The sequence below is a fragment of the Giraffa tippelskirchi genome, chromosome 7, assembly GCF_054371585.1.
Source record: "Giraffa tippelskirchi isolate mGirTip1 chromosome 7, T2T-mGirTip1v1.2.pri, whole genome shotgun sequence".
In the NCBI taxonomy this organism is placed as follows: Eukaryota; Metazoa; Chordata; class Mammalia; order Artiodactyla; family Giraffidae; genus Giraffa; species Giraffa tippelskirchi.
In genome coordinates, this window is record NC_137281.1 from 117405232 (window position 1) to 117428422 (window position 23191).

General features: G+C 35.9%; 1 protein-coding gene across 1 annotated transcript in view; it reads right to left on the minus strand.

Annotated features, from left to right (window-relative positions):
- UNC13C (unc-13 homolog C) overlaps positions 1 to 23191 on the minus strand; it is a 1717543-nt gene that overhangs the window by 77915 nt on the left and 1616437 nt on the right. Inside the window, exons 55-57 of the mRNA XM_081513848.1 lie at positions 18958 to 19046; positions 5796 to 5945; positions 1161 to 1284 (exon numbers count right to left, since the gene is read on the minus strand). Of these exons, the coding sequence (XP_081369974.1) occupies positions 1161 to 1284; positions 5796 to 5945; positions 18958 to 19046 (363 nt within the window). The remainder of the gene's footprint in view (positions 1 to 1160; positions 1285 to 5795; positions 5946 to 18957; positions 19047 to 23191) is intronic.

A 23191-nucleotide genomic window follows, 5' to 3' on the forward strand; every position in this document is an offset into this window, starting at 1 on the left:
TTAAGTGAAAGCTACCTCATGTTAAAGAAATGCATTATGTATTATAGGAGAATAAGAGACAGAAGTGTGTGTGTTTCTAAGTGTGACTGGCTACCCGTATGTGTAGGCTATGATTATAACACATACTCATGGCATGAAGCAAAACTCAAAGTAATTTATATTTAACACTCACTGTCTGGTGGTAAATCAACAAACATATGAATCTTTGCACCTTGCAACACTTTGCAAGAAAATATTTTCTATATAATTTCACTGGCTAAATTTCACGGAGTGTACATGATTAATGGTGTCAATATATATTTTAGTTTATAATTACTCATTATTTATATCAACTTGTCTTTCTCAGTCACAGAAGAAAAATTATTCTATAGCAAGTGCTTGTTAGGGTTCTTTCTTTCTTTGCTTGGCTCAGGATACGTGACCTGAGTTAGCTGGTGTATGCGCTTGATCACTGTCTGACTTTGCTGTCATTGATCATCTGGTTCCTTTTTATTTCACTGTGCCTGATACAATCGTGTTCATCAAATCCTCTAAAAGATATCACCTGTATTTACCTCCAACTGCAAAGGTGATTGATAAAAGCAAACGGTTGAAAAAATATTCCAGAGAGCAGGGTTAGATTCATCTTCTTAAACTGTTAGATTGCAGGAAGAAACACAGCAAGCACATTCTAGCATATATCTGTTTCTCTGGGGTGAGGCTTCATCATAAGATTAAATAAAAAATGAATTGTGTAGATGAGATAGCCCCATAAGTTGGGCTTTGATACAAAGTTTGAAATATCAAGCAAGTGTGAAGTTTGACTGCTATTTCCGCTATTTAAAGATGATTTGTAGTGGGAGTGCTGGAGAGTTGGATTGAGAGTTTGGGACTAGCAGATACAAACTACTATATATAGAATCGATAAACAACAAGGTCCTGTTGTATAAGACAGGGAAACTATATTCAACATCCTGTAATAAGCCACAATGGAAAATAAAATTGATTCCTACAGGAAATGTCATTGGAATGATCCTTGCTAAGCCATTGTATACAAAACCCTTTTCCCCAAAATGAATTTAATTACTATTTCATCTGGATCAAAACCATTGATTGAAACAAAAAACAATCAATCAGATGGGTTATTGGAAGTACAATCAAACATGAGTTTGAATACTTACTGTTTGATCTGTCAGAGGAGGGAGAACGATTTGTTTCTCTATTTTGTTAAGGACTAGCTTCCATAACTCTTTCAATACTCGCTTCAGGACTGTTTTCTCACAGATCTTTGCTGAGAGACTTAATCTGAAATAAAATACATAATTGTTTAGGAGTCTCTCATTGAGGTATCACCTTATTTTACTGATCACACATTCACATTTTTCAGGGCTGAGAGTCAGATACCTGACTAGGCCTTTATAATTTTCAGTTGCTAAATTTCACTTACTGAAAAAAAATACATAATATAAAAAATCTGTTTCATCATATTTTGTATAATTCATTGTTCGGTAGAAAATGAATTCAGAGCATTTCTTTTCTTAAATTGCTTCCCAAATTGACATCAAGGCTCCCAAAGTACACGATTTTTTCCTGCATTCCAGAGTTGTTTTTACTACATGCCTCATGTTCATGGTACAGGCTAAATACCAAAGAAACACATTTTTGTCACTAACTGGCATTAGATCTGCACACTGACATGGCAAACACGCATATGATTCACTCAAAAACAAAATTTACTGCTATTTTTTCCAATTTTCTTGAGATATTGATATATAACATTGCATAAGTTTAAGGAGCACAAGACAATCATTTGATAAATGTACATACTGTGAAAGGATCACTATAGTAAGTTTAGCTAACATCTATCACCTCACAGAGTTATGTTTTTTGGCTTGTAGTAAGAATTTTTAACATCCACACTTAGCAATTTTCAAATACATAATACAGTATAATTTCCTATAAATACTGTACTATATATATATGCTATCTATTACATCCTCAGGACTTACCTTATTGGAAGTTTGTATCCTTAGACTTGACTCATTCCCAACAAACACAAATTTGTTCTCTGAGTTCAGATTTTCTAGATTCCCAATTCACCAACTGTGATAGGCTTAAAGTATTTACTAGTTCTTCTCATGGTGAGATAATGATGGTAACGTCATCGAGCATTTATATAACACTTTAGTTTAGAAACCTCTTCAGATATTTCTGGGATTAGTATATCCATTTCAGAAATCAAACACCAGCTCAGAGAGGTTGGAGGGACTTGTCTAAGGAAGTGAAGCTAGTGAGTGAGGGCTGAGATTCAGTAGGTTGTCCAATGGCGCATGCTACCCTTGGTAAATGCACTTGTGCATGAAGGCCCAGCAGTATCTGAAGGCACAGTGCTGCACAAAGATTTATGGAAAGTACCATAACTTCCATAACTTGACACTGAACTCTGAGACTCTCTTAATAAAAGTTTATCAGATCTGTTGTACAGAGTGCCAAAGTTGGATCATATATTTCAGGGTAGCCTAGTGAACTTTCTGTAGTACTACTAAGTACTCTGAATGATTGGATGCAGAAATTACAAACTGGGATCTGATAGAGACAGAATTAACATTAAAATATTTAAATATATAATTAATACTAACACTTAAGGAGTTAATATTTAAAGGCATGTGATGTTTGAGAAGCAAAGGAAGAGATTTCCCAAACTCATTTTCACATATGAGTATCTCTCCTAACACTGCTGTGTGTAGAACCTAGTATATAAAAATACATGAAAGTGACCTACCCTGGAAGAAGGGGCGGGCTGGGGAGCCCTGGGGGCATAGCTGTGGAACTCTGTGGCCCCACAAGTTTGGAACCCATTGTTCAGAGGCAGTAGTTCTAGCTTGCTAGTAGATGGATATTCACTATATGGACACGGGGTAGAAACCAGATGATATGTTGTGAAAAAATAACAGAACCTATCCTCAGAGAAATTCTTTGGATGATTTGAGACATAACAAATCTGCCAATTTTGCAACAGCTGTGTCATTTCCATTTGCTAAAGGTCTGAATTTAGAAACTGATCTTGTTTTTATGGTCAGCTCATGTACTTGGTGTGCTATCTAACCCTGTTTAAACTGGACTTGAACCAATAGGAATAAAATTGTTGACATGTTTGCAGCTCTGCATGGGATTTCTATTAGCTGGAAATGGCCTTTATAGCTTGTTTTATAGAGTAGTGAGGTCTTGGTGGAGAAAATGAAGCATAAAGAAATACAGTGTTGTATAATATTTAGGGAAGCTACACAAAGAGAGCCTGTACATTTAGAAAATAACACACTTTTTAAGGGGATCATCTCAAAACCACCTTGAAGACTTTTGACCTTAATCATTCATTTTAAATAACAAAAAATAGAGGGGAAATCTAGCAATTGCTTCCTTAATTTAGTCAGAGTTAACCAACTTGGTAATGTAAGCTGAACACATATATTTTAGAACCTGAACTATTTTGACTGATCACAGAACCAGACAATTTTCAAATGTTATGTATACTTGTTGACAAGAGAGAGATCCTTCCATACAGTTGACCATATTTTCATAAAAATGTATCCAGTTGTTTTTCCCTCCCCCTGGAATTCCCATCTCCCATTTTCATACATCCAAACCCTATCTGCCTTTAAAGAAGACCTAACACAAATGATATTTCTGCTGTTCATCTGAGTAGGAGACTACTGTATTATCCCTTATTGCATTTATCTGCTATACTTTTCTGTTTTTCTCTCTAAACTGTTAGTTCCTTGAGAACAGAATTGATATCTGACTTTTAAAAAGGTCCCCTAATGATTTATGGTTCTACATTTTGTATTAGCCCCCAAATTTCCAAGCCCTCCATGCCTATCTCTTCCTCAAATTTTAAAATCTTACAGATTTTTAAAGTTCACTGATGTTTTTCTATTTTTATAGTCTCTTTCTACTAAGAATGTGAGGAAGTTACATATGATGATATAATAAAGTATAATTAGAAATAGAAGAGACTATCTTAAGACCGATTAAAACAATAACTGAAATATATTGAAAAGAAGGCCAACCTAGTTTATGTATTAGCTCTGTTTTATGGATGCTGAAATGGATTCAAGGTCCCTTAACTAGTAGAATACTGGAGTGGGTTGCCATTTCCTTCTCCAGGGGATCTTCCCTACAGAGGGATCAAAGCTGCAACTCTTGTGTCTCCTGTATTGACAGGCAGCTTCTTTACCACTACAGCACCTAGGAAGCTCTAGTAGGTAACAGTACTAGGAGAATTTAAAACTTTCTGTATGTTTCACAACTCTTGCTTATAGCATATGCAAAAATAAATAGTTCTGCCAGTGATAAATGATGTACCTCTAAACTGCTGACTGGAAATCTCTAAACAGAAGGCATTCTGGTAGGAGTTTTAAGAGGCTCAGGGTTGCTTTATCCTGCTCTCCACTCAGCATCACAGTCACAACTAAATGGTAGTTTCTGTGAATCAATTATGTCTTATCCATAGAAAAGCGTCATGGCAAAAATTTCAAGGGGTTGTTAGGAAATTAGGTGATAAGAGTACAAGTGTCTATTAAGAACCTAAAGATATGAAGATGTCTTGTTCTCTTTCTTCCTCTTCTCTCCCTCCTTTCTTCTATTTTTTCCTTCTACACCACTTGCCTACCTATTTCTCGCTAAGCTACCTAATTACCTATTCACCTCTCTTCTAATATTTCTTCATAGCAAACAGAAAATAAGAATTTTTCTACCAAATACTAAAATTGAAGTGATAAGAACATTAGCCTTACTTGTGCAGTAAGGTTATAAGCAAAGGGAAATGGAATTAAAGTAGAAGTTATTAACATATATAAAAGGTTCTTACTAATTCCTTTTTTGCTGTCCATATCTTTAACAAAAGGTAATGTATCCATCTTATTTATCTTGGTCTCATTGGTATTAATTAGTTTGTCACAACAATATTAAATGAGGTGATATATGTAAAGTAGTAGATATTATGCTGGTCCCTTGGTAGGCACTCAAAATTATTTTCTCCTTTTCTACTTTCAGTTCTGGTTTCATGTATCACCATTGAAGAAATCATACCCCTTGTTGTTTTGGATCAATGGTTTCCAATTTTGGACACATTTGAAAATAAAAGTGCCTACTCCAAACTTACAAAATTAGAACTTCTAAGAGGAGGGACCAAATAGAAAGAGAAACAAGCCAACCTTTTCAGTTAAGAACACTATCTTAGTTGGTCATGAAGGCCTCTTTTCCCACCCATTTCCACCACTACTGAACTGGAATCTCCATGGAGTAAAGTACTTTGACCCTCCATCATCGCTGTCCAGTGTCTAGATTATAGAGTTTGATGCAAATAGACACTAATAGTTGCTGAAGGTGGGACAAGGCAACAATCTACTTGTCTCTGAGCTGAATTAATTCTAGTCACATTTGTGCTATTATCTTCTTTAGCAGGTTTCCGACATGAACTTGGATATTCTGGACTCGCTTTTGTCTATCTCCGTGTCCAAATGTTATCTGAAAAGCATGAAAATCCTAATCTCTCTATGCCTCAGAGTAGCAGCCTCCTTAGTTACCAATACTTATTTCCTCTCCATTTTTCCTTTTCTGTACATAGTCATTCCTTCTATTTTCCCATCTAGTAATGAATTAAGAGTTGCTTTTTTTTTTTTTTAATGAATTGATCTATTTCTGTAGAAGCCCTTTAAAACTGTCCTACATAGAGGAAAACTATTTTTTCCCCCCTCAAATCCATATCTGCCAAACTTAGGGCAGTGAATAAAGAGGAAATTGAGTAGAATACTTACGTTTTGTCCAAGAAGTCCATGAGAGGTCTTAATACAACCTCTGCATCCATTGCTGCACTGTTCTTATTAGATGTCATATTTCCATTTGCTCTCATTTGATTAAGTTCTAAGCTCATTTGTTTTATGCACCCTTCAATGATAAGCTGGAAACTGAAAATAAAGAATATAAATTATGGAATAAAAGCAAATAATTATGATTTCCTTTGCCCGTGTCTGTTAAATTCACCCCAGGGAGTATGATTTGTTTCCAATGGCATAATTTCCTTTGCTCATTAGTTTTCAAACTTAGTGTTCAGCTGCAAAGTTTTTTGTTGCAAAGAAAACTTACTTGGAATCCGTATATGTAAAGAAGAAAAGAAAGATGCTTTTCGGGTTGAATTAATTTGAGTGGGGTATCATTCGTTCCCCATCTCTCCCAGTAACAGCTGAATTTCTCAAAGCATTGTTTTAAATGACATTTTCTTACTGACTTTTAACAGTTAGTTACTCCTTCTTCAGTTAGCCTCTGGGACTCGACAACCTCTTGGCTTTCCTCCAACCTCACTGGCTGCTCCTCTTCCATTGTCTGGCCTCTACCTCTAGCCTGGCTTAGCATATTCAAACACAGAATGCCTGGGTAGTTTTAATTTCAGATAGTGAATTTTTTTTTTTTTAGTGTAAGTATGCCCCATGTAATATTTGGGGCATATTTATACTAAAGACTGTCTATTTTTATATGTATTTCAAATTTAATTTGACATATGCCATATTTTATGTGGCAACCCTACATTGGCAAGCCAACTTCTAGGCTCAGTCCAGTATTAACAAACACTAATTGTATGAGAGGAGACAAGTTGTAAAGGTAAGCACACTGGAAAGTGGGCTTGGATAAATCAAGGCATAGCTTAAATAAAAGCACTTAGTTTGCACCTAGGCTATTTCATAATCTATGAACACTTTGAAGTAATACTAGACAAAATCATCCTTAAATTTTACTACCACAAGCAAATTAATCATTTACTTAACATTTAAAGTATAGGAGATAGAAATTTAAAACAACCTTTGGCTCTATATAGAAAGTACTATAAAGGAATGATGAAAAAAGCATTAAATGTAATAAAAAGCAAAGTTTACCCCTTTTACTTTTTGTATAATGATTTAACTAAACATTTAATGAAAAGAACTTAAGCTAAATATCCCTAAACCAGAAAAGCTGCTTATGAACAGTTTGTTGGACAAACTCATCTTTGTAGCAAAATACAAGATTTATAAGTAGAGGTGACAAGCCTAACAAGGCTGGTAATAGCTGGTTGTCTAAGAAAAGAATGTTAGTTCAACTTTAAAACTTAAGTTATAAATTTTAATGTATTTTTAAATGTTAATCTAAAAAGGTATAGCTTTTTAGAAACCTTATCAAAAGAGTAAATAAACACCTTAGTTAGCCTAAAAGCAGCAACCAAGTACAGGAAGCATAGAGAGTCTCAAACCCAAGGGGAAGTATGCCAAGACACATACTAATCAAACTAACAAAAATTATATTCAAAGAAAAAAATATTAAAAGCAGCAAATGTAAAGCAACAAATAACATACAAGTGAATTCCCATAGGTTATCAACTGATTTTTCAGCAGAAACTCTGCAGGCCTTAGGGAGTGGCAGATATATTTGAAGTGATGAAAGAGAAAACCTACAACCTAGATTACTCTACCCAGCAAGTATCTCATTCAGATTTGATGGAGAAATCAGAAGTTTTACAGAGAAGGAAAAGCTTAAAAGAACTCAATACCACCAAAACAGCCTTACAACAAATGTTGAAGGAACTTCTCTAGGTGGGAAACATAAGAGAAGAAAAAGACCTACAAAAACAAACCCAAGACAATTAAGAAAATGGTAATAGGAACATATATATAGGGCTTCCCTGGTGGCTCAGACAGTAAAGAATCTGCCTGCAATGCTGGAGACCTGAGTTCAGTCTGTGGGTTGGGAAGATCCCCTGGGAGGAGGGCATGGCAATTCACTCCATTCTACTTGCCTAGAGAATCCCCATGGACAGAGTAGCTTGGCGGGCTGCAGTCCATGGGGTTGCAAAGAGTCGGACACGACTAAGCATGCATATGAGTAATTACCTGATGTAAATCGATTAAATGTTCTAATCAAAAGACACAGGCTGGCTGGATGGGTTAAAAAAACAAGACCTATATATATATATATATATATATATATATATGCTGTCTATAAGACACCCACTTCAGACCTAGAGACACATAAAGACTGAAAGTGAGGGGTTGGAAAAAGATATTTCATACAAATGGAAATAAAAAGATATCAGAGTAGTAATACTTATATCAGAGAAAATAGACTTTAAAATAAAGGCTGTTACAGGGGACAAGGAAGGACACTACATAGTGGTCAAGGGATCAATCCAAGAAGAAGATATAACAATGATAATTATTTATGTACCTAACATAGGAGCACCTCAATACATTAAAGGAAATACTAACAGCCATAAAAGGGAGATTCAACAGCAAACCAATAATAGTGGGGAAATTTAACACCCCACTTATACCAATGGACAGATCATCCAGACAGAAAATTGATTAGTAAACACAAGCTTTAAATGACACATTAGAGCAGACAGACTCAACTGAAATATACAGGGCACTCCACCTGAAAGCAGCAGAATACACTTTATTCTCAAGTGAACATGGAACATTCTCCAAGATACATCACATCTTGAGTCACAAATCAACTCTTGATAAATGTAGGAAATTTGAAGTCATAACAAGCATCTTTTCCAACCACAACACTATGAGATTAGACATCGATTACAAGAAAAAAACTGTAAAAAGTACAAACACGTGGATGCTAATTAATATGCTACTAAATAAATAACCAAGAGATCACTGAGGAAATCAAAAGATACATAGAAACAAATGACAGTGAAAAGATGATGACCCAAAACCTATGGGATGCAGCAAATACTTTTCTAAGAGGGAAGTTTATAGCAATACAAACCTACCTTAAGAAATGAGAAAAATCTCAAACAACATAACCTTACACCTAAAGCAACTAGAGAAAGAACAAGCAGCAACATGCTAAGTTAGCAGAAGGAAAGAAATCATAAAATTCAGAACAGAAGAAAATAGAAATGAAAACAATAGCAAAGATCAATAAAACTAAAAGCTGGTTCTTTGATAAACAAAACTGATAAAGCTTTAGCCAGATTCATCAAGAAAAAAGGGAGAGGCCTCAAATCCATAAAATTATTGGGCTGCCCAAGAAGTTTGTTCCAGTTTTTCCATTACATCTTACAGAAAAAACCCAAACAAATATTTTGGCCAACCCAATAGAAATGAAAAAGGAGAAATTACAAATTGATACCATAGAAATACAGAGGATAGTAAGACTACTACAAGCAACTGTATGCCAATAAAATGGAAGAAATGGACAGATTTTTAGAAAGGCACAGCCTTCCAAGACTGAACCGGGAAGAAATAGAAAAAGATCAATCACCAGTAATGAAATTGAAACTGATTAAAAATCTTCCAGCAAACAAGAGTTCAGAAACAGATAGCTTCACAGGTAAACTGTATCAAACATTTAGAGAAGAGCTAACAACCATCCTTCTCAAGCTCTTCAAAAAAAAAAAAAACTTCTGAGGGAGGAACACTCCCAAGCTCATTCTATGAGGCCACCATCACCCTGATACCAAAACCAGACAAAGATATCACACATCCACATCCACAAAAATTACAGACCAGTATCACTGATGAACACAGAAGCAAAAATCCCCAACAAAGTACTAGCAAACAGAATCCAACAACACATACAAGTACCATACACCATGATCAAGTGGGATTTATCCCAGGGATGCAAGGATTCTGCAACATAAACAAACCAATCAGTGTCATACACCACACTAACCAATAGAGGAATAAAAACTCTATGATCATCTCAATAGATGCAGGAAAAGCTTTTGACAAAATTCAACACACATTTACAATTAAAAAGCTCTTCAGAAAGTAGGCATAGAGGGAACTTATCTTAACATAATAAAGGCCATATTTGACAAACCCACAGCTATTAATAACAATACATTCAATGGTGAAAAACTGAAAGCATTTCCTCTAAGATCAGGAATAAGACAAGGATGTCCATTCTTGCCACTATTATTCAACATAATTTTGGAAGTCCTAGCCATGGCAATCAGAGAAGAAAAATAATCTAAATTGAAGGAGAATTAAAACTGTCACTGTTTGCAGATGACGTAATACTATACATAATGAATCCTAAAGAGGCCACCAGAAATCTACTGGTACTAATCAATGAATTTGATGAAGTTGTAGGATACAAAATTAATACACAGAAATCTCTTGCATTCCTATACACTAGGAAAAAGATCAGGGAGAGAAAATAAGGAAACAATCCAATTTACCATTGAAACAACAACAAAAAATAAAATATCTAGGAATAAACCTACCTAAGGAGGCAAAAGATCTGTACTCAGAAAACTATAAGATACTGATGAAAGAAAGACAGACCACATAGACAGATGGAGAGATATACCATGTTCTTGGATCAGAAGAATCAATATTGTGAAAACAACTATATTATCCAAAGCAATCTACAGATTCAAAGCAATCTCTATCAAGTTACCAATAGCATTTTTCACAGAATTAGAAAAATTTTACAACTTGTATGGAAACACAAAAGACCCTAAATAGCCAAAAGCAACCATGAGAAAGAAAAATGGAGTTGGAGGAATCAGGCTCCCTGACTTCAGACTGTACTACAAAGCTACAGTAATCAAGACAGTGTGGTACTGCACACACACACACAGAAATATAGATCAATGGAACAGGACAGAAAGCCCAGAGATAAACCCATGCACCTATGGTCACCTAATCAATGACAAAGGAGGCAAGAATATAAACTAGAGAAAAGTCAGTCTCTTCAATAAGTGGTGCTGGGAAAACTGGAGAGCTACAGGTAAAAGAATGAAATTAGAACACTCCCTAACACCATACACAAAAATGACCTCAAGTGGATTAAAGACCTAAATGTAAAGCCAGACACTATAAATCTCTAACAGGAAAACATAGGCAGAATACTCTTTGACATAAATCACAGCAAAATCTTTTTTGACCCACTTCCGAGAGTAATGAAAATAAAAACAAAAATAAACAAATGACACCTAAATAAACTTAAAAGCTTTTGTGTAGTAAAGAAAACCATAAACAAGACAAAAAGACACCCTCAGAATGGGAGAAAATATATGAAGCACCTGACAAGGAATTTCTCTCCAAAATATACAAACAGCTCCTTCATATCAATATAAAAACAAAGAACACCATCCAAAAATGGGTAGAAGACCTAAACAGACATTTCTCCAAAGAAAACATACAGATGGACAACAGGCACATGAACAGATGCCCAGCATCACTAATTATCAGATACGTGCAAATCAAAACTATCATCTCACACTGGTCAGAATGGCCATCAAAAAAATTTACAAACAATAAAGGCTGGGGAGGGTGTGGAGAAAAGGGAACCCTTCTAAACTATTGGTGGGAATATAAACTGATACAGCCATTATGGAGAACAGCATGGAGGTTCCTCAAACAACTAAAAATAGAACTACCATATGACCCAGCAATCCCACTCCGGGGCATATACCCAAAGAAAACCATAATTTCAAAAGCTATCTGCACCCCAATGTTCATTGCAGCACTATTTACAATAGCCAGGACATGAAAGCAAGCTAAGTTTCCATGAACAGGAGAATGGGTGAAGAAGATGTGGCATATATATATATATGTATATGTGTATATACACATATACATATATATATATAAATTGTATAGTAACGCATATATGTGGGATGTAGAAAGATGGTACTGATGAACCTATTTGCAAAGCAGAAATAGAGACACAGACCTAGAGAACAAACATATAGAATACCCAAGGTGGCATGGAGGGACTGGGCTGAATTGGGAGATTGAAATTGACATATACGCACTACCATATATAAAATAGATAACTAATGAGAACCTACTGTATAGCACAGGGTACTCTACTCCATGCTCTGTGGTAACCTCAAAGGGAAGGAAATCCAAAAAGGGAGGGATATATGTATACTTACAGCTGATTCACTTTGCTGTTTGGCATAAATTAACACAACATTGTAAAGCAACTATAATAAATTTTTTTATAAAAGCATTCAAGCTCAACAATTACTTTATCTTAATAGCAGAGACATTACTTTGTCAACAAAGGTCCATCTAGTAAAGGCTATGGCTTTTCCAGTGGTCATGTATGGATGTGAGAGTTGGACTATAAAGAAAGCTGACCACGGAAGAATTGATGCTTTTGAACTGTGGTGTTGGAGAAGACTCTTGAGAGTCCCTTGGACTATAAGGAGATCCAACCAGTCCATCCTAAAGGAGATCAATCCTGAGTGTTCATTGGAAGGACTGATGTTGAAGCTGAAACTCCAATACTTTGGCCACCTGATGCGAAGAGCTGACTAATTTGAAAAGACCCTGATGTTGGGAAAGATTGAGGGCGGGAGGAGAAGGGGACAACAGAGGATGAGATGGTTGGATGACATCACCGACTCAATGGACGTGGGTTTGGGTGGACTCTGGGAGCTGGGGTTGGACAGGGAGGCCTGACATGCTGCGGTTCATGGGGTCGCAAAGAGTCAAATACGACTGACTGGACTGAACTGAATATCAACAAAAGCAAAATCAACCCCAAGGTGTTACACTGGACTAATCTATTAACCAATAGAAGCAATAATGTTAATATGAGTAATAAGAAATATTTCTCCTTGCAGACTCTACATAAGTACCTAATATTATACTGATAGTTAACAGCAAATAAGAAGAGGTGGCAAGAATACACAGAAGAACTATACAAAAAAGGTCTTAATGACCCAGATAACCATGATGGTATGATCACTCATCTAGAGCCAGACACCTAGAGAGTGATGTCAAATGGGCCTTAGGAAGCATCACTACAAACAAAGCTAGTGGAGGTGATGGAATTCCAGCTGAGCTATTTCAAATCCTAAAAGATGATGCTGTTGGGTGCTGCACTCAATATGCCAACAAATTTGGAAACTTAGCAATGGCTACAGGACTGGAAAAGGTCAGTTTTTATTCCAATCCCAAAGAAAGACAATGTCAAAGAGCGTTCAACTACTGCACAATTGCAGTAATTTTACATGCTAGCAAGGTTATGCTCAAAATCATTCAACCTAGGCTTCAACAGTACATGAACCAAGAACTTCTAGGTGTACAAGCTGGATTTAGAAAAGGCAAAGGAACAAGAGATCAAATTGGCAATATCTGTTGGATCACAGAAAAAGGAAGGGAATTCCAGAAAAACACCTGCTTCATTGACAGTACTAAAACCTCTGACCGTGTGGATCACAACAAACTGTGGAAAATTCTAAAAGAGATGGGAATACCACACTACCTTACCTGCCTCCTGAGAAACCGGTATACAGGTCAAGAAGCAACAATTAGAACCAGACATGGAACAATGGACTGTTTCAAAACTGGGGAAGGAGTATGTCAAGTCTGTATATTGTTACCCTGCTTATTTAAAAAAGATGCAGAGTATATCATGCTTATTTAAAAAAGATGCAGAGTATATCATGCAAAATGTTGGTCCGGGTGAAGCACAAGCTGGGATCAAGTTTGCTGGGAGGGATATCAATCACTTCAGATATGCAGATGATACCACTCTAATGGCAGAAAGCGAAGAGGAACTTAAGAGCCTCTTGAAGAAGGTGAAAGAGGAGAGTGAAAAATCTGGCTTAAAACTCAACGTTCAACAATTGAAGATCATGGCATCCATTCCTATCACTTCATGGCAAATAGATGGGTAAAAATGGAAACAGTGACAGACTTTATTTTCTTGGGCTCTAAAATATCTGTGGATGGTGAGTGAAGCCATGAAATTAAAAGACACTTGCTCCTTGGAAGAAAAGCTATGAAAAACCTGGACACTGTATTAAAAAGCAGAGACATCACTTTGCCAACAAAGGTCCGTATAGTCAAAGCTATGGTTTTTCCAGTAATCATTTATGGATATAAGTATTGGACCATAAGAAGAAGGCTGAGTGCTAAAAAAAATTGATGCTTTTGAGCTGTGATTTTGGAGAAGACTCTTGAGAGTCTCTTGGACTGCAAGGAGATCCAACCAGTCCATAAGGAAATCAGTCCTGAATATTCACTGGAAGGATTGATGCGAAGCTGAAGCTCCAGTACTCTGGCCACCTGATGCAAAGAACTGACTCATTGGGAAAGATACTGGTGCTGGGAAAGATTGAAAGCAGGAGGAGAAGGGGGTAATGGAGGCTGAGATGGTTGGTTGGCATCACTGATTCACTGGCAATGAGTTTGAGCATACTCCCGGAGATAGTGAAGGACAGGAAAGCCTGGGTGCTGCAGTCCAGGGGGTGGCAAAGAGTTGGACACAACCAAGTGACTGAACAACAACAACAACAGCAAATAAATACAATTCAACATTAAGTTATTTATTAAATACACTTTAACCCAACACAGGCAGACACTCAAGAAAGATTAAAAAAAGATTTAACTAAGTCTTTGAAGTGTAATCCTTAGTATTATTGTTTTCATTCTTTATATCCTCCTATACCAACTTTGGTGGTTCCTAAGTAAACAGCAGAAAATAGTAAGAGATTTAAATAGTGGAGACTCTGAGCATATCCAGTAAAGCTCTGTGTTGTCTGTTACTCACAACTTCATCAATAAGTGTAATTATATATAAAAAAAAAATAAGTGTAATTATAATACACATGCAAGCAGGCAAGAAAAAATCCAGTTAGGATAATGAGGGTAAATTAAAAGCTTGGGAAATGATCACATCTTGGGAATGGCGAGAAGGATTTACCAAGGAATAATAATAAGAAAGCTGTATGCAGGTCAAGAAGCAACAGTTAGAACCAGACATGGAACAATGGACTGGTTCAAAATTGGGAAAGGTGTACATCAAGACTGTATATTGTTACCCTGTCTATTTAACGTAGATGTAGACTACATCATGCAAAATTCTGGGCTGGATGAGTTACAAGCTGGAATCAAGATTGTCAAGAGAAATAACAACCTCAGATATGCAGATGATACCACTCTAATGGCAGAAAGTAAAGAGGAACTAAAGAGCCTCTTGATGAGGGTGAAAGAGGAGAGTGCAAAAGCTGGCTTACAAATCAACATTCAAGAAATGAATACCATGGCATCCGGTCCCATCACTTCATGGCAAACAGATGGGGAAAAAGTGGAAACAGTGATAGATTTTCTTTTCTTAGCTCCAAAATCACTGCGGACAGTGACTGCAGCTATGAAATTAAAATACACTTGCTCCTTGGGACAAAAGCTATGACAGACCTAGACAGCATATTAAAAAGCAGAGACATTTCTTTGCCAACAAAGGTCCATATGGTCAAAGCTATGGCTTTTCCAGTAATTGTGTATGATGAGAAAGTAGGCTGAATGCCAAAGAATTAATGCTTTCAGATTGTGGTGCTGGAGAAGACTCTTGCAAGTCCCTTGGACTTTAAGGAGATCTGACCGGTCAATCCTAAAGGAAATCAACCCTGAATATTCATTGGAATGACTGATGCTGAAGCTTCAATACTTTGGCCACCTGATGCAAAGAGCTGACTCATTGGAAAAGACCCTGATGATGGGAAAGATTGAAGGAAATAGAGAAAGGGTCGGCAGAGGATAAGATGGTTAGATTGCATCACCAACTCAATGGACATGAACCTGGGCAAACTTTGGGAGATAGTGGAGGACAGAGGATTCTGGTGTGTTGTAGTCCATGAGGTCACAAAGAGTCGAACATGACTTAGCAATTGAAAAACAACAAGAAGTAGTGGTAGGTACTTGGAGCAATATACAGGAAAGGTAAATCATGTTGGATTTGACCTGGTTGATTTACCATTAGGCCATCAGTGATCCTGCTGACTGTAATATTAAGCACCTTTGAAATAGCTACTTTCTTAGAGCTGATTCTGAAATCAGTGAATTGAGGTGGAGGCTTGACTGAGCAGAAGGTATGATACTCATGATCCGAAAATGTACAAACAGGCTCCTACAACAGACCCATATGGTAAACACCCACCAGAAGACAGCTCTGTGTGTGGGATCAGACATATGGAGGAAGGATTACCAGAGAATAAGAGAGAATGCTCTTCTACCCTATCATTAATCCAGGCTGAATCAACACTAGCGTCTGACCTGAAAATCTTTGTCTCTATCAACTTTTGGTAAAGTCACCTAAAGTCTTTTTTTCTATCCATTTTCTGCTTGAAAAGTTTTTATTAATCAGTAGGGCTTTGGGAGGCTCAGCAGTAAAGAATCCACCTGTGATGCAGCAGACACTGGTTCAAACCCTGGGTTGAGAAGGTCTCCTAGAGAAGAGCATGGCAGCTCACTCCAATATTCTCGCCTGGAGAATCCCATGGACAGAAGAGCCTGGCGGGCTATAGTCCACAGAGTTGGACATGACTGAAGTGACTGAACACACACACACAGAGTACCAGGTAATAATGACAGACTCTATGAGCACTTGAGAAGCCACAGAACACACACAGAATTCCTATGAAATGTTCCTGATTTTTAAAATTTACTTAATCCAGCTAGCCACTGGCACCAAAGATTAAAAGAAGTGTAATAAACCAAAGAACTAAACTGCAAAATATGTGCGTAACCAGAAACCTGAGTGGCAAAGGTTTAGAAAACATTAAGCACATCATTAAGGTATCACTGAAGTTTTATCTCACTTAGTCTCAGTTCCCAGGTGGGTTTCCTATGTGTGTATCATAACCCCGAGACCCAGGCTTCAGATGTTTGGTTTGGCTTTGCCCTGGCTTTCCTGAAAAATCATCCTGCCAGCTACATCGAGTATAATAATTTAATTGTGGGTTTTAATAACAGCAGATGAAATGGATTTGGGGCAATTAATTATGCACTTAATTTTAAAATTCTCAACTACTAATTTACACTAAACGAAAGGTGGATTCAGACTGAAATTATCCAGTTTGACTCTACTGCATGATCACACTGATCCTTATGGACTTCCCACCCACCCTGAGTGTGAGATACAGACTTGGTTGGTAGTGTGGGAAATAAATCCATGGCAACAGAATATGATAATTATTCTTTTTATAAGCAAAGCCTAAAAGCTCAATGCATCAAGACTGCATCTGGCTCAGCATCTAAACTGTGAAGGGGCTCTCCATGAAGATGATGAACACACCTCTGATACTGAAGAGAAGTCCAAGCATAGGAGTTTACTTTGCTTCATTCCTACATTTGAGAAAAAGTATGATACTTTGTGTCTTTTTCTTTTTAGTCTTTCTGATTTAAGACTGGCAAAATTAATCAGTAGATGTCTGTTAAGCATGTGTCTTTCCAAAATACACAAATAAGTCATGACTAGACTTCAAAGAGATAGTTAGCCCTCTCCTTAAGAATAAATTTCAATCTTATTTGAGAACTGAAGTCATAGGTTAAAATAATAAGTCAGTATTTATTGAACTAGTACTTAAAGCAAATTCTGTATGAAATTAATGAACTTCTTTAAAGATGTGTTTGATTTACCATTATATCCAAGAAAACAAACAAACCAGCCAAAGAATAAACCTACTTAAGAAGGCAAAAGACCTATACTTCAAAAACTATAAGATACTGATGAAATAAAATTGAAAATCACACAAATAGATGGAAAGACATACTATATTCTTAGACTGGAAGAATCAATATTGTTCAAATGACTACACTACCTAAGGCAATCTAAAGATTCAATGTAATCCCTATCAAATTAACAATGGCATTTTTCACACTACTGAAACGAAGAAAAATTAAAATTTGTATGGGAACACAAAAGACCTCAAATAGCCAAAGTCACCTTGAGAAAGAACAGAGCTGGAGGATCCATGTTCCCTGACTTTTGACTATGCTATAGACTATATTAAAATACTACAGTAGTCAAAACAGTATGGTACTGGCATGAAAACAGACACAGAGGTCAATGGAACAGTAATAAACTCATGGTCAATTAATATATGACAAATAAGGCAAGAATATACAATTGAGAAAAGACAGTCTCTTCAATAGATCATGCTGGGAAAACTGGACAGCTACATGCAAAAGAATGAAATTAGAACATTCTTTAACACCATATACAAAAATAAACTCAAAATGGATTCAAGACCCCAAAACAGGGTACTATACATAAATCTTCTAGAGGAAAGGAAAGGCAGAACATTGTCACAGTGGTATTTTTTGGATCTGTCTCCTGAAGTAAAGGAAATAAAAGCAAAACTAAACAAACAAGACCTAATTAAACTTAAAAGCCTCTGCCTAGCAAAAGAAACCATCAACAAAAAAAAACACAACTTACTGATTGGGAGAACATATTGCAAATGATATGATTGATAAGTGATTAATTTCCTATCGATTTTAACATTTGCTGATGAGATGATGGCTTTTTCCTATAAGACCAAAATGAAGTTTATCTACAATGAGCTTCTCATTCTTTAGAACCACACCATTAATAAGCAAAGTTAATTAATGGGAAAAAAAGATGTAACATAGATGTGTTAGTAGTTTCCCATGAGCTAACTGCATTAACATTTCTAAAGCCTAAAACATAGCAGGCTGTCTTAATTCAGTTATGGGGTTAAGAGTTCAGTTCTTTGGAACCACACTGATATGTATGGCATGAATAAAACTCATCCCTGTCATGCATGTAAAGATTTTCTCCCTGCTTTTCTTCCTTCCTCTATTCCTTCGACAGCCAACTGCTACGCTCTAAAAACTAGAATTTCAAAGAGGAATGAAATGTCATTTCTGCCCTTAAGAAACATACAGTAATGAGAGGAAAACAGGCAAGTGAACCAGAACTTAGAGCGTAGTGTTGTAAGTGCTCCTCAACTGCAGGATACTCAGAGTTCTGGGGAGCAAACAGCAAGACATCACTATAAAATTGCAGGGTCATGGAAGATTTTCCAGAGGTGGTGATGCTTAAATTGAGTCTTAAAGTTAAATGGATTTAGACAGTCAGAGGAGAGAGACAGCACTGAAGACATGATTATCATTAAATGAAACCTAATACATTTGGATAGTAATTACTTAGGCCACTTACCTTTCACCATAAGTGACACTGAGCTCATCCAGAACACCACTGAGTTTAACCTGAAGTTCTTTTAGAACAGTACTAGCTTCAGGATCTAACTGCAAAGAGATCATAAACAATATTACTTTGGAGTTCTGAGAAAGCATAGCTTTTATTTCTTAGAAGCATGAAGCATTTTGCTTATTATAAGGTAAACTTCAAATAATATGGCATACATATCCTTTTTTCTTTCCTTTAATCTTTCAAATCAAATGCAAAATTTAGAAAATTCTAATTAAATTAAGTTTTTACTATGAAAAAATTGATTGAAATGCATAGCATGCATACAAAAAAGATCTATAGAGCAAAGCCTTTGTTGGTTATAGCAGTGGGATGCAAGGCATGACAAAATATATTACAGAACATGATCATTTTATGACTTAGAAAACTGATGTTAGTTGAACATGTGTGTTGCTTGAAAACATTTTCATCTGTAATATTCCTGTAAATAAATAGAACCACTGAAAATTTTTAAAATTGCTAAAAATTAATTTTTGCACATTATGTTGTGCCTTAAGTTTATGAAGGAGTTTTCATATTTTTTCAAGTACAGAATTAAAAGTAATAGATAAACAATTATCCTATTGCTCCAGTGTGTTTCTCTATAGGTGATAGGCCTAACTTTTCTTCCTAGATGCCAATTTTTAACTCAGAGTTCAAGATTCAAGTTTACCATTTTATTTTACATATTTTTTAAAAGTTTTTCTTTTGTGGGGGGGGAGGTAAAAATAATTAAATCAAGATGACATATTATGCTTATTCTTACAATGTAAAAGCCAAATTCTTTTTATCTGATTTCAGTTCTAAAATAATATTAATCAATATTAGAAAATAACTTACACTATAAGTAAACACAAACAAATAAAACACCAAACTGTTAATGTGGCAGAATTTTTTATAATTAAAGTGATGGATGAACACAAACTTTACCAGCATTTTAGAAAATTTTATCCTTTGTTAATTATATTTTTGCAAGATAGTTGTCAAAATAGAATGACATATAACAGATGTATGGTATCTAGCTGATAGAAATTCATGTAAAGGGAAACCTAGAATATTCTCTACAATTTAAACCAATCTTCATTTGAGTCTTCAGAAATTCAGTTTCCTACCATTAGTACCTATAGTTCTTGCACAAGCTGGTCTATTATTGAAGAGAGGGGCTTAGGATAAAGACAACCTTGGGGAGGAGAGCAAATGAAAGAAGGACTTACTATAAATAAGAGAACCTAAGAACCTCAGTAGCTGCATTGCTCTATGTTACACTGACATGACTAAAAACAGAATAGAAACCAAAAATTCCATTTAACATCTGACACTTTAGTGGTTATATCAAACCAATCCTTAATGTCAATTTTCACTCAAGTCTAGGTGATTTTAGCATTAGTTAGTTTCTGCCCCTTTATCAGAGTCAGTGCTGTTCTTCTGGACTGTATCATTTTCTGCCTCTGTCACTAGAGATTATCCGTACATGCATGAGCAAGCTTAACACATACAGATTTCTCTAGAAGTTGGAAACTTACAATAACTCTAAGCCTCATACTTTGAGAGTTCCATTCAGCTATAACCAGTAGCAAGGCAGTAATTCATAAAAAAATAAATATTGCCTATTTTTAAAAAGCTCTGACATTGATATGCATTTAAACACAATTAGTGTAATAAAAACATGAGAAGGCAATGGCACCCCACTCCAGTACTCTTGCCTGGAAAATCCCATGGATGGAGGAGCCTGGTGGGCTGCAGCCCATGGTGTTGCTAAGAGTCGAACACGACTGAGCGACTTCACTTTCACTTTTCCCTTTCATGCACTGGAGAAGGAAATGGCAACCCACTCCAGTATTCTTGCCTGGAGAATCCCAGGGACGGCGGAGCCTGGTGGGCTGCCGTCTATGGGGTCGCACAGAGTCGGACACGACTGAAGCTACTTAGCAGCAGCAGCAGTGTAATAAACCATATCTCCCAACCATTAACCAAGAAAACATATGTGGATTTTTCACCCCAATCCTAGGAACCATGAAAGCTGATTTTTTTTTTTGAATCACATGTTTTTGCTATTATCCTAACATCAGTTTTAATCCAACTTCACTTGGACAAAAATGTTCACAAACAGAAAATGAGAGAAGACCTCCCAAAGAATTTTCTCCAGGTCCCCTACTCCTTGGTAAACCTTGCTGGGGAGGATAGGTGGTTGTTCTGCCCTCCCCCACAGAACTGCCACCTCCAACAGTATGGTTTTCTTCAGGAAATTGGGCTGCTTCTTGTTTAAAGTGTATATTTTGTTCCCATATTAGTTTGATATACACATTGAGTTACCTTATTCACCTGTTAATATAATGACTTTAAAGTCATACAAAAATGGTTAAATAGCTCAGTTGGGTGAAATTATCCTGTTTTCCTATGAATCATTTTAGTCTACCTTAGGTATTTTGGGAATGGAGATTTCCTATAAAATAATTGGTTATTACTTGAAAATCTGAAACTGTCAAACTATAGCAATTTAAACACTGGCTGACAGTTTTCATTTCCTGAGAGAAGCATGAGTTTTTAAGTGAGTACAGCCAGAATGCCTCTGTCATATAAACAGGAAAAAAAAAGGTTTGGATTTAGTTAAGTATTTTGATATTTATTTAAAGCACACCAGTAAACTACTAACTACAAACAGTAATTTTGAGGCCAATATGCAAATTGAAAATCTTTTGTAATAATAATGGGCATAAATATCATACTCATCTAATTATAAAACAATCTTTTTGGCCAGCAAATTTACCAGTCCTTGAGTTTTTCTGCATTTGTTTGTGTCTGAATTGAGAAAAATTTCCTTACTGCTACAAACTTTCTAAATTTTATAAGAAATAAGAATTTCTTGTATTTATTAATTGATTATATATTGATTATTTATTGCCTAAATTCTCAATAGCATATTTTACAAATTACTGGCCACTTTGGGAAGATAAAAAGCTACCTAATTGTTTTTTAATAAATGTTTAAAACTTAACCTAGTTCCATAAGGAATATGACATAAAAAAATAATTTGCACATTTTTATATTGTCATTTAGAATTATTAAAATCAAAAAGAGAAACAAAAAAATAAATTTCAAGCATTCAAAAGCCACAGTTAAAAAATTTTGTTAATTAGAAACTGTATTAGTAGGTGTACGTGAACACCTTGGCTGGCAACAAACTAAAATAAAACATTAAGAGACTCCATGTAAAGAGGAACATACTCCATGAAAATTTAAGAATACTGGGTCAAAATCTGAATTTATAGTACAGCTTTCACAACAGATTTTATCCACACTTTGAAAAGTTGGGGAATTCCAAAATTTAGGCCGGATAAAGGGTGGTTTTAAAGGTCTGAGTGAACCATGGTCATGCTTATGTAGTATTTGAGTTTTCACACCACTGAGATAATTTATAGCATTGAATTGTGGTGATATTAATAATGACTTCTCTGGAAGAGATAGCTAGTAGGCAAGGTATATTTGAAGTTCTTTGTTCTCAAGGCTCACTTACACTTTTCTTTAAAAGACAATTTACTTATCACCTTCTTTTGCAAATCTGACCCCATGTGTCACTAACCCCGGGCAGTTAGTGACTTTCATTTGTGCACTAATTGTGTTCTGCATTATTACTGTCTATAGGACATTCTCCTCTAACTGTTCTATAAATCTCTCTCTTCCACTAAACTCTACCTGACTTAACTTTCTCTCCTGGGTATCCGTCGCTGGAAGCCTAAGAATTTACTGGCCTTTATTTTTACAGTATCAAAGAGTCTGGTCATTAGTCTTGTGGGTGTCACATCCTCTTCAAGATTTTTTTTGCAGAAAATCCTTCAGTAAATGCAAACTTCACTACTACTTAGGCAGCAAGAAGCATGAAAAAATGCCGTCAAAGGTAATTGTGATATGCAGAGTGCTCCTTCTTAGGTTGATGCTTTGCACTGACTTATTAACAGAATACTTTTGCATTTGAAGTCTTTCATTCCTTAGCGACCACACGTTCTAGAGCTACCAAGTTAGTCCTATATTCAAGTGTTTGAGTCATTGCCGACCATGCCAGATTATGTCCTGATATTTTCTTGGTTCCAAAAATATGGTTACCATATTCCCACTAGATTTTCTTTCCCAGCATAAATTCTTTCCCTAAGGTACCTAACAGGACTGTATGTTATTTTAACCTCTTGTAACAGTAATTGTTAAACCA